This window comes from Carassius carassius, chromosome 10, assembly GCF_963082965.1.
Source record: "Carassius carassius chromosome 10, fCarCar2.1, whole genome shotgun sequence".
In the NCBI taxonomy this organism is placed as follows: domain Eukaryota; kingdom Metazoa; phylum Chordata; class Actinopteri; order Cypriniformes; family Cyprinidae; genus Carassius; species Carassius carassius.
Genome location: NC_081764.1, coordinates 10,644,681 through 10,656,785, shown reverse-complemented (window position 1 = coordinate 10,656,785; position 12,105 = coordinate 10,644,681). Strand labels below are relative to the sequence as shown.

At 37.5% G+C, this 12,105-nt stretch overlaps 1 protein-coding gene across 1 annotated transcript in view; it reads left to right on the top strand.

Annotated features, from left to right (window-relative positions):
- The window catches only part of LOC132151769 (phospholipid-transporting ATPase VA-like), a 48,190-nt gene that overhangs the window by 27,618 nt on the left and 8,467 nt on the right, over positions 1-12,105 (top strand). The window contains exons 11-15 of the mRNA XM_059560124.1: positions 754-857; positions 3,898-4,024; positions 4,485-4,669; positions 7,812-8,163; positions 10,878-10,954. Coding sequence (XP_059416107.1) covers positions 754-857; positions 3,898-4,024; positions 4,485-4,669; positions 7,812-8,163; positions 10,878-10,954 — 845 coding nt within the window. The remainder of the gene's footprint in view (positions 1-753; positions 858-3,897; positions 4,025-4,484; positions 4,670-7,811; positions 8,164-10,877; positions 10,955-12,105) is intronic.

The following is a 12,105-nucleotide window of genomic DNA, read 5'->3' as shown; positions in this document are numbered from 1 at the left end:
TGAAATATTTCTTCTGTATATACCAAAATACTTCGGTTCATAGGTCGTCCCACACGGAATGAGCTGTGGACATGAATGATACCACTTTATTTGTATTACTAGCGGTTTAAAAATTGCCCACTTAACCTTTTATATACTGTACTGTTGCTTATATTATAAAATACTTCAATACCATATACCTTTTCACTCTTTGAAGGGTCATGTCACGGCATGATATGGGGATTTAGTTTACCTATAGGTTTATTAAGAGCATTTAATTCCTGAGTCAATACATCAGTCTCTGGAAAAACAGGTCCTGTCGTCCCACAGTTGCAGGGGTGGTGATGAATCATTCGGTGAATATGTGAGGTTTGGCACTCTCGCCCCCTCGTCTTGGCTGACGGTCGTCCATGTTGGGAAGTGATCATCCCAAACAGTTTGTTCTGCTCTTCCTGCCAGGAAGCAATGCACTGAGCAATAACACAGGAGCAATAAACCTCAAAATGCCCTGTAGCCAGCTTATCCAGTCAGCCTGTCAAAACACTCAGCCATCTTTATTAAATCTAATGGCCTTGCTGAGGAAGCCATTGGCAACATAGAGAACCAACCTTAAAGAGGCTGGAGTGATTAGTTTAGCTGTCTACTTACAGTATGTGTTTTTCACACTGTGTGTATGTTTAACATTTACTTTAGTAAATCCTACTCTAAATGTTAGAATATTTTGATGGATTGTCTAATTTTCTTTTTGGTTTTCTTTGTGTTTTTGTATTGCAGATGATTGCAAAGGAAAGCGACAAAGGAAAATCTTGTATAAAACTCAAAACTACTTAAATCTTTATGCTGCAGACGGTCTCCGAACACTCTGTATTGCCAAAAAGGTAACATTTAACTCTCAGTAACAATTATACATTTAAATTTTTTTGTAGGGGTGACAATTTAATAACTACGTTTAGATGTGTTGATAACAATTAATTGTATACAAAACACAAAAAATGTATTTGTGACCATATTAAATTTCAATAAATAGACCGTTAAATGGGCAACACATCCTTTGTGTTATATATATATATAATATATTATAATATACATTTGCACAAATAATGTGTTTGAATTACCTTCATTTGGGGTGTGTGTGTGTGTGTATATATATCATGTAAATGTAAAATGTAAAATGTAAATGTGTTTTGTACCGATGGTTTACAAGTCTAGATTTTTTTTTTTCTCCTAGAGTGCGTGTGACAGACTCTCTCATTCTCTCTCTCTGTCTCTCTCTCTCTCTCTCTCTCTCTCTCTCTCTGTCTGGCTCTCTCTCTCTCTCTCTCCATAAGTAATATATACCCTCACTCTCTTCTGGTTGCCATATGATGTGAGATGATGTTTTTTTTGTTTATTCTCTAATTTTTCAGCAAGCTTTCACATGCTCCCATGAACCTCTTTAAGCAGATTTCAGCTGTCATTGACAATCAGATTTTTAACCAACTAAACCCATTACTTTTAATGCCCAGCTATGATCTAACACTTCTTGTGTGTGTCTGTGTGTATTTACATTTATTCATTTAGCAGACGCTTTTATCCAAAGCGACTTACCGATGAGGACAGTGGAAGCAATCAAAAAACAAGAAAAAGAGCAATGATATATAAGTGCTATAACAAGTCTCAGTTAGGTTAACACAGTACACCTAGCATGGGATTTTAAATAATATAATATAAAGAAAACAGATAGAATAAAAAAAAGAATAGAGCAAGCTAGTGTTAGAGGTCTTTACACATACACACACACACACATACAATTGCATAATTAATGAAAAGAAAATGGAATATAAAAAGATTAGAAAGGTAGTTAGATTTTTTTTAAAGAATAGAATTAGAATAGTGAGTGTTAAAGTTAGAGGGTCAAATAAAGATGGAAGAGATGTGTTTTAAGCCGATTCTTGAAGATGGCTAAGGACTACTCGGATTGAGTTGGGGAGGTCATTCCACCAGGAGGGAACATTTAATTTAAAAGTCCGTAAAAGTGACTTTGTGCTTCTTTGGGATGGCACAATCAAGCGACGTTCACTTGCAGAACGCAAGCTTCTAGAGGGCACATAAGTCTGAAGTAACAAATTTAGGTAAATGGGTGCAGAGCCAGTGGTAGTTTTGTAGGCAAACATCAATGCCTTGAATTTTATACGAGCAGCTATTGGAAGCCAGTGCAAATTGATAAACAGAGGTGTGACGTATTCTTTTTGTCTCATTAAAAATTAATCTTGCTGCCGCGTTCTGAATTAATTGTAAAGGTTTGATAGAATTGGCTGGAAGACTTGCCAAGAGGGCATTGCAATAGTCCAGCCTGGACAGAACAAGAGCTTGAACAAGGAGTTGTGCAGCATGTTCCGAAAGAAAGGGCTTGATCTTCTTGACGTTGAATAAAGCAAATCTGCAGGATCGGACAGTTTTAGCAATGTGGTCTGAGAAAGTCAGCTGATCATCAATCATAACTCCAAGGCTTTTAGCTGTTTTTGAAGGAGTTATGGTTGATGTGCCTAACTTGATGGTGAAATTGTGATGAAATGATGGATTTGCTGGAATCACATGCAGTTCTGTCTTGGCAAGGTTGAGTTGAAGGTGATGGTCCATCATCCAGGAAGAAATGTCTGTTAGACAAGCTGAGATGCGAATAGCTACCGTCGGATCATCAGGATGGAATGAGAGGTAGAGTTGAGTGTCATCAGCATAGCAGTGGTATGAAAAGCCATGTTTCTGATGACAGAACCTAATGATGCCATGTAGACAGAGAAGAGAAGTGGTCCAAGAACTGAGCCCTGAGGCACCCCAGTAGTTAGATGTTGTGACTTGGACACCTCACCTCTCCAAGATACTTTGAAGGACCTATCTGATAGGTAAGACTCAAACCATTGAAGTGTGGTTCCTGAGATGCCTTTTGCCAGTAGGGTTGATAGGAGGATCTGGTGGTTAACAGTGTCAAAAGCAGCGGACAGATCAAGCAGGATAAGTACTGAAGATTTGGATTCCGCTCTTGCCAGTCTTAGAGCTTCAACAACTGAGAGCAAGGCAGTCTCAGTTGAATGTCCACTTCTGAAGCCAGATTGGTTGCTGTCAAGGAGGTTGTTGTGTGTGAGAAATGTAGAGACTTGGTTGAACACAGCTCGTTCAAGTGTTTTTGCAATGAAAGGACAAGGGAAACTGGTCTGTAGTTCTCTAACAGAGATGGATTGAGGTTGGGTTTTTTAAGTAGTGGAGTTATACGTGCCTGTCTAAATGATGAGGGAAAAACACCAGTGTGGAGGGATGTGTTGATGATTTGAGTGAGTGCAGGTACAACTGCAGGAGAAATGGCTTGAGGGAGATGAGATGGAATAGGATCAAGCGGGCAAGTTGTAGGGTGATTAGAAAGGATGAGTTTTGAGACTTCTGCCTCAGAGAGTGAAGAGAAGGATGTAAATGAGTGTAAGTTGAAACATGTATATGTATGTGTGTATATATATATATATATATATATATATATATATATATATATATATATATATATATATGTATGTATATATGTATTTTTATTTTTTTGGCATGTTTCATTGCCATTGTTGCTAAATAGTCACCTTAAAAGAAGGGAAGCCTTGAACAGCTTGCACACAATTATTTTTCACACTGTTAAGTGTGAATTCATACATAAATGGAGCTGTTTAAAGTTTAACAAGCCTCTTTGTGTTAGTTTTACTTTCTCCACTAGTAACCAGAACACCTTATGGCGTTCTTCTTTCTTTTTCTTTTTAATCACACATCTCTTTGAATCTAGAAAAACCTTTTGAAACCGTAATAGAGTGTGACAACAACTGCTTTATCAAAACTCATTTATTGCAAATAATATTTATTGAACTCCTTCAGCTGATGTGATGTGATTGTATTTGTTTGGTCCAGGTTCTCAGTAAGGAGGAGTATGCAAGTTGGCTACAACATCACCTGGAAGCAGAGACAGCCATACAGAGGAGGGAGGAGCTGCTATTCGAGTCTGCATTACGACTAGAGACCAATCTCCAACTTCTGGGTAATAATAGTTCCTAAAGCACTCTTAGTCCATTAAGTACTAAGTTGCACCTGGTGTTAAAGCAATAGTTCACCCTTAGGTTGTTTAGAACCTGTGTGAGTTTCTTTCTTCCTCTGAACACAAAAAGAAGATACTTTGAAGAATGTAACTAACCAAACAGTTGCTGGTCCACAATGAAGTTTTATAGGAATAATTTTTTTTTCATACTATGGACATCAATGGCTACCTGCAACTTTTTGGTTACCAACATTCTTCAAAATATCTTATTTTGTGTTCAGCAGAAAAAAGCAAGTCATACTGGTTTGGAACAACTTGAAGGAGAGAAAATGATTCATTTCACAGAAATTTCATTTTTGGGTGAACTATTCCTTTTAATATTTTGGGATTCAAAACACAAGTGCTTAGTACCACACACAAGTGGGTACAAGCATAAAATCTCTCTGTCTGTCTTTTTAAATAGGAGCAACAGGTATTGAGGACAGACTTCAGGATGGGGTTCCCGAGACCATCACCTCTCTGAGAAAAGCAGGCCTTCAGATCTGGGTACTGACAGGAGATAAACAAGAGACTGCCATCAACATTGCGTACGCCTGCAAACTGCTGGACCCAGAGGAGGAGATAATCACTCTTAATGCTGACTCACAGGTACACCCAGCATGCACTGCTGCAGTCTCTCCTCGTGTGATCCACTTTTTCTCTTCACTTCCTTCTCCCTCTGAATGCTGAGTGAGGTTCAGCCTACGTCTAATGACTGTTTTAATGAACAACTGATCTGTTGATTACTTCTATCAACTTCTATCACTATCACTAAACTGAATTTGAGAACTAATTCATTTAAATTTGAAATGTTTCAAAGAATTTATTTGCTGAAATGTCTCAGAATTCTCAACACTACATGTGTTTTACATATGGCTTATTAAAATAATAACTATTACTCTCAGGCTGCCCACTCCAGCTGACAACTTGCCTACAACTACATAGTTTGGAAAATGTTTAATATTAGTTCTCACAAAGCCTTTTTTAAAATTCTATTATATCTTTGGAGTAGATACTGTTTGATCTTGTTGATTTATTCTCCGATTTCATTATTGTTCTTGTTTTGCTTTTTGCTACCAGGAATGACAGAAATGTCTGAAGGTATTGGCCATAATTTGTAGGCCTGATTGTTTAATTTGAAAACACACACTGTAGTTAAATTTCTCCCACACTTGTACCCCCCCACCCACTCATCTACCATATTATGAGTTTTTTCCACTGTGAGCTTTTTTAGACTCCCAAGGGCTGATTACTGTCTTTTTTTAATATGATTATATTTAATAGTTGTTGTTATTATTAATTTATCTCAATAATTTTCCTTTGCTATTTGTTTGTCATGCAGCTTAGCACAGGCGCATAATAAATTATTTTAAAACAATTATTTTGATTCATTTTCAAGTTTTAAGTAAACATTAATATGAATTATGTTGTAGCATGTTTTTTTTTTTACTGTCTTTAAATTAAAGTCACCATGAAATCAAATTTCCCTTTTTTTTCCCTATGTGTATATATATATACACACACAGTACAGACCAAAAGTTTGGACACACCTTCTCATTCAAAGAGTTTTCTTTATTTTCATGACTATGAAAATTGTAGATTCACACTGAAGGCATCAAAACTATGAATTAACACATGTGGAATTATATATGGAATTATATACATAACAAAAAAGTGTGAAACAACTGAAAATGTCATATTCTAGGTTCTTCAAAGTAGCCACCTTTTGCTTTGATTACTGCTTTGCACACTCTTGGCTAGGGATGGGTATCGTTAAGGTTTTAACAGTATTACTACTCTTACCGATACTGCTTAACGGTCCGGTACTTTAACGGTAATCTTATCGGTACTTTGTGTTGTGTTAGGCAGTCTAAAACTTTGCATTTCTCTGTCTGCACATAATGCACTTTTGAAAGATGCTTTGACAGATTGCTTGTGTTTCCGCCCTTACATGCAAAAATTTTGTTGCACTTATGACAACCAGCGTTGTCTGCATCAACTCTAGTGAAGTATAACCACACTTTGGAACATTTTGCTGTCTCCACCATCATCACTCTTTGTATAAAGCAGGAGTTTTCGTACTGTAAGGGGCCGTTCACATATCGGGTCTAAAAACGTGTGGAAAACGCTAGGCGCGTCACTTTCTGATTTTTTTCCCCCAAAGCCTTCGGACACTTGCGCTCCTGAGGAGTCTGCCATTGCTAAGCAACCATGACCTGCTCTCTCCATGAAGACGCAGAAATTTCAGCAATGGATAAATGGATTTGCAGCACTAAAACTGTTTGCAGTAGCACTGCTACTAAATTAATTTAAATATCCACATACAGCTATCAGCTGTTTCTTCATCTTGGCTGAGCTTTCAACGTTGTTACGGAAAAGGTGAGGAAGTTACATGACCTGCGGTGCGCTTGCGGCATTCTAAAACGTTGAGACCGCGCCACTTCCATTATGAGCGCGCATACCGCGCACCTACATTTGAAATAACGAACTTGAGCGCGCAAAAGACGCGATATGTGAATGGCCCCTAATGCGTGTGTGTGTGTGCCGCGCTCGTTCTTGTGGTGTGTGTGTGTGTGTGTGTGACTGACAGACAGCCTCCGCGGCGCGCATGAGAGATCTCGCAGATTTCACAGACAAACGTCTTAATATCGCAAATTAGAAATGTTTGGTAAGATAAAATGTGCACGATAACATTATTAAGCAAAAATACATAGTACATTAATTTTTTCCCTTCCATTACCGAAAGCAGAACCGATACAGTCAGATCTTACTGATACTACAGTCTTTCATAATTTAGCCCTGGGGCCATTTTAATACCGGGTTTCGGTACCCATCCCTACTCTTGGCATTCTCTTGATGAGCTTCAAGAGGTAGTCACCTGAAATGGTCTTCCAACAGTCTTTTAAGGAGTTCCCCGAGAGATGCTTAGCACTTGTTGGCCCTTTTGCCTTCTGTCTGCGGTCCAGCTCACCCCTAAACCATCTCGATTGGGTTCAGGTCCGGTGACTGTGGAGGCCAGGTCATCTGGCGCAGCACCCCATCACTCTCCTTCTTGGTCAAATAGCCCTTGATGCCTTCAGTATGACTCTAAGAAAACTCTTTGGTAGGTGTTTCCCCATAGAACAGCTGGACTGGCTTGAATGAGCTTTCATGATGTTTATTTTTGTCTCCTTGAACACGTGAAGCATCCACATGAGTTTCATTTTTAAAAACCAGACTGGCAAAGAGCTGTCATACAGAAATGTCTTAATCACTGACTCGCTGTATTAGTCCAAACGTTTTCCTTACTTAAAGGGATAGTTCACCCAACAATAAAACTTGTCATTTACTCACCCTCATGTCATTGCAAAGCTGTATGACTTTGTCTTCTGTTGAACAAAAGAAGATATTTTGAAGAATGTTGGGAACCAAGTGGTTTGGATTACTATTGAACAAAAAATCTCAGTGATTTTTATGTTTTACTGAAGAAAGCAAGTCAGAGATTTGGAATCACATGAAGGTGACTAAATGAAAACAAAATTGTTATTTTTGGGTGTAGTATACCTTTTATAAAAGTGATTTGGTACAGTAAATGTTATATAATTTATACCATAATTGTTATGTTGAGTTGCATTTTTGAGCAGTCATCTTATCCTTTTTTCTCTCTCTGTTTACCAGATGTTGCCTAACCCTCATGAGATTTTTGTGTCCTTTTACGACCTTCCTGAATTATTACTATTATTTTTTTTCTTCAAATGTCAACACTTACTAGGAGGCCTGTGCTGCATTGCTCGAGAACAGTCTGCACTACATCCAGGCCAAGTTCCTTTGCAACCCTCGACCAGATCCTCAAGCAGCTAGAGATTATACTGCCATTCACTTCTCTTCTCCGGTGTGTTCCCCGGCCTCCTCTGGCCATTCCAGCCCCTTCCTGGTGCAGCGGCTAGGGCTGGTGATCGACGGCCGGACCTTGGCCTACGCACTGGACAAGAGTTTGGAGGACAAGTTCCTTGCTGTGGCTCGAAGTTGCAGGTCCGTTCTATGCTGTCGCTCGACGCCCCTGCAGAAGAGCATGGTGGTCAAGTTAGTCCGTAACAAGCTCAAGGTCATGACGTTGGCAATAGGTAAGTGGTGGATTTGGTTGGTCGTTTTTTATGATTTATCTCTAATAGTGTTTGGTTAAAGCCCAATCTGCAAACCAGTCCCTTAGTGGCAATAATCATCACACAACTGCAAGATGATACACACAAATGAATTTCAGTGTGTTCCACGGTACTAATGCAGGTTACTCTGTTTGAAAGAATAGCTTGTTTAATATTGAAGGTGGCATCATTACTCACCCTCATGTTCCAAGTCCAGAAAAGTTTTTTGCTTAAATCTTCTAATATGCCTGAGTTGTCCTTGACTGGTAGCAATGGTACTTAAACGATTCACAAAACTCATCTGAATGATTCCTTTCTGAATCTAGCCCTGGAGTTCAGCTGAATAGGAAGTTTATCAGTGCACAATAATGTACATAAAAAAGAATGGACCATTTTAATGAAATGTTTGCATCCTTTTTGAAGCTTGAACGCTTCAGTCTCCATTTACACTAATTGCATGGAAAAGTATGACCAGAATATGTATAAAAAGACATGAGTGTGAGTAAATGTTGACTGAATTTTCATTTTTGCTTGAACTGTCCCTTTAAGCAATAAATGGTTCTTTAATTTAATTTAATAGAAACACAAAATGGGTAGCATAGATGTTATTTTTTTTGTTGTTTCTCGTACTTTTAGCTTGGCAAGTTGAATTTGGAGATTAATGGTCCCCGATGTTGCCAAGTAAATATTTTAGTGGTGACTGGACAGCACGTGTCTGTCCTTTCCTCAGCGCAGAATGCCACATTTACAAGCCTACGCAGCACTCTAGCTAATTATCCAGATGGCTTTAGGGAGAGAGCGAAAGATGCAAGGTACATCAAGTCTGAGCCACCTGCCTGCAGAAAGAGCCGGTTACCTCAGGTCATTTCCCCCTACCTTAATAAAGAACTTGTAATTCATTTATGTCTCATGCCTAAAACTAACACTTTCATTTTGGATGGGAATGAGAGAGGGAGTGCTCAAATGACCCTCGAAGGTGCTGTAAATAAATTCCTTTGCTTTGAAATTGACAGACTTCATTACAGAATGAATCAGAGCCTTGTCTTCTTCACTGCGTGACTCTAATGAACAGACATTTAAGGTGTACAGACACATTCGCAGCAGATGTTACCGGTTCTCATGCTAAGCATATTTGCTTTGTTGGCGTGCTTCAAATAAAGGTGGTCTTGTTGAATTTGGCTGCTGCGTTTGTTTGTTTCAGTTAGGACAAAGGCAACTGATGGTCTCAGCGGGCTATTACTTTTCTATATACTTCAAAGCCTACTAGCTTTTTAGCTGGAAAATCAGCTTTTGATGATAGCTTGGGGTCAAGTCAGCACTACGCCTTTTGCCTCAGGCAACAGAGGATGATTTTATAAAACATCTCAAAGAAGATTCAAAGGTCCAAGATAAACACCTTTGAACATATTACCGTATTTTCCGGACTATAAGTCGCACTTTTTTTCATAGTTTGGCTGGTCCTGCGACTTTTATTCAGGTGCGACTTATTTATCAAAATTAATTTGACATGAACCGAGAGAAATGAACCAAGAGAAAACATTACCGTCTCCTGCCACGAGAGGGCGCTCTATGCTGCTCAGTGCTCCTGTAGTCTACACTGAGCAGCACAGAGCGCCCTCTCTCGGCTGTTGACGGTAATGTTTTCTCTTGGTTCTTGGTTCTAAATAAATTCGACTTATAGTCCAGTGCGACTTATGTTTTTTTCATCATGACGTATTTTTGGACTGGTGCGACTTATATTCCGGTGTGACTTATAGTCCGAAAAATACGGTATGTGTTAACTGAAGTACACCCTTGCCATACACAGGTTTTTAGACCGCATGTTGTCAATTACAGTTTGTAATAATCATGTGATTTTGTTGGCATTTTTAATTCTATCAAAATGGCCTCACCTTTTGTTCTCAAGGGTTTTTTTTTTTTTTTTTACTGGACTAAGTTTTCCTGTGATCAGATATTCTGAAATATGTCTTTGTTCTGAATTGGTGTACTTATTTCTTCTGTTTGGACTTTGAATTGTCATGTAGCAGACAATAAAAAATATTCTAGAGTTTATGTTTAAAGTCAGTTTCATAATGTTCTTGATATCAAACGCCACAATCAAACACAAACATTCCTTTATTCCGCTCGAACTATTTAGCCGTCTAACCTTGCTTACTGCTATATAACCATTAAATTTGTAACTTTCAGACAGGGCCAACATTTATGTCTTTCTACTCTTTTTTTACTTTTTTTTTTTTTTTTTTTTTTGGATGAAGTTTGTGTTAAATAGTTTAACAAGGTGTCTCATTTAGTTTAAAACTTCTATTATATAGAACAGAATGAAACCAAGCCAAAATATTTGCAGCTCAGATTTCACTAAACTTGAACTGATGAATGGAATGCTAAATTTAGCATGACCGCCCTGTTTGGGTTCCTGTGCGATTTGACTTAGTAAGCTTTTTTTGAGACTATTTAGGTGTGTAGAAGGTGACAATGATGTAAAGTCATGCCACCCTGCTAATGTCATTCCAGTTCCTTTCAGAAACGGCAGCTTGTTTCTGGGCTCTTTTGTTTTTAATTTATGTTGTTTATTTTTGCCAGCAGAGCACTTTGCTGCTGATGCGATGTTTGCATTAATGCAGTCTGACATTGTGCAAGTGAAATGGAATTGATAACTCGCTCGCCTCTTTCTCACCCTCTTTTGGTCTTCATGGTAGGTGACGGAGCTAATGATGTTAGTATGATCCAAGTGGCTGATGTAGGGGTGGGAATCTCCGGACAGGAGGGCATGCAGGTAAGGAGAAACTGAAACGATCAAGGGGAAGTGATGTTGACATAGGTGTTTGAAATGATTGTATTCTGGATAATTCTAGAGCCATAAATTGTGGCCACACTTTATTCTCTGCCTTAAGTATAGAGTACGAGAGGAGTGAACATTGTAAAGCAGGATTGCAGAGTTAATGCACCACATTTCTGGATATACATAATTTGTTTTATGAAGATTTCTTTGGCCAATATACAGAGACATCCTGTATTCAGACAGTTAATAATTGGTACCTCACACCACTGGTTCTCAACTGGTGGTTCACAACCCAATTATGAGTCTCTTCTGATAGGGTCAGCAACAGGGAAAACAACTCTAAATACAAATAATGAAATGCTGTCAACAGTGTTATTGACTATAGTTACATAGTTTTTTGTCCTACAGCATAAATTACACAGTTTGAACATGCATATTTTAGAGTTTAGAAACTGCTGTTTATATATAAATAGCTACCACAATAATGTGATTATATGTGCTTGACAAATTAATGCTGTAGGTTCATGATAGGATGGCAATATTCACTGATGTTTGGGGTCGGTAAGATATTATTATTAATATTTAATAAAGTCTTCTGCTCACTAAGTGTGCATTTATTTAATCAAAAATACAGTCATTTAAAATAACACTTTTCTATTTGAACATTGTAAAGTAATTTATTCCTACTCCAGAAACATTTCTTATCAATGCTGAAGACGGTTAACTATTTTTGACTGATAGCTAATTTTATGGAAATTGAATATTTTTATTTTATTTTATTTTTTTATTGATCGTTCAAAATTACAGAAAATGTTACTTTAAATGTTACATTTATTTATCATAAATGTCTTTACCATCACTTTTAATTAGTTTAATACATCTTTTTTGCATCTTTTTTTAAATGTCAATTTCCTTTAAAAAAAAAAAAAAATATATATATATATATATATATATATATATATATATATATATATATATATATATATATATATATATATATATCTTACTGGCCCCAAATTTTTGAACAGGAGTGTACGTGTATTAAGGTTAAATTGCTCTGTTATAACTTGGATATGAATTTTTAAACTGCTATGTTAAAAAAACACATTGCTAGAAAGTTGCTAAACAAGGACCAGAAAAATGTG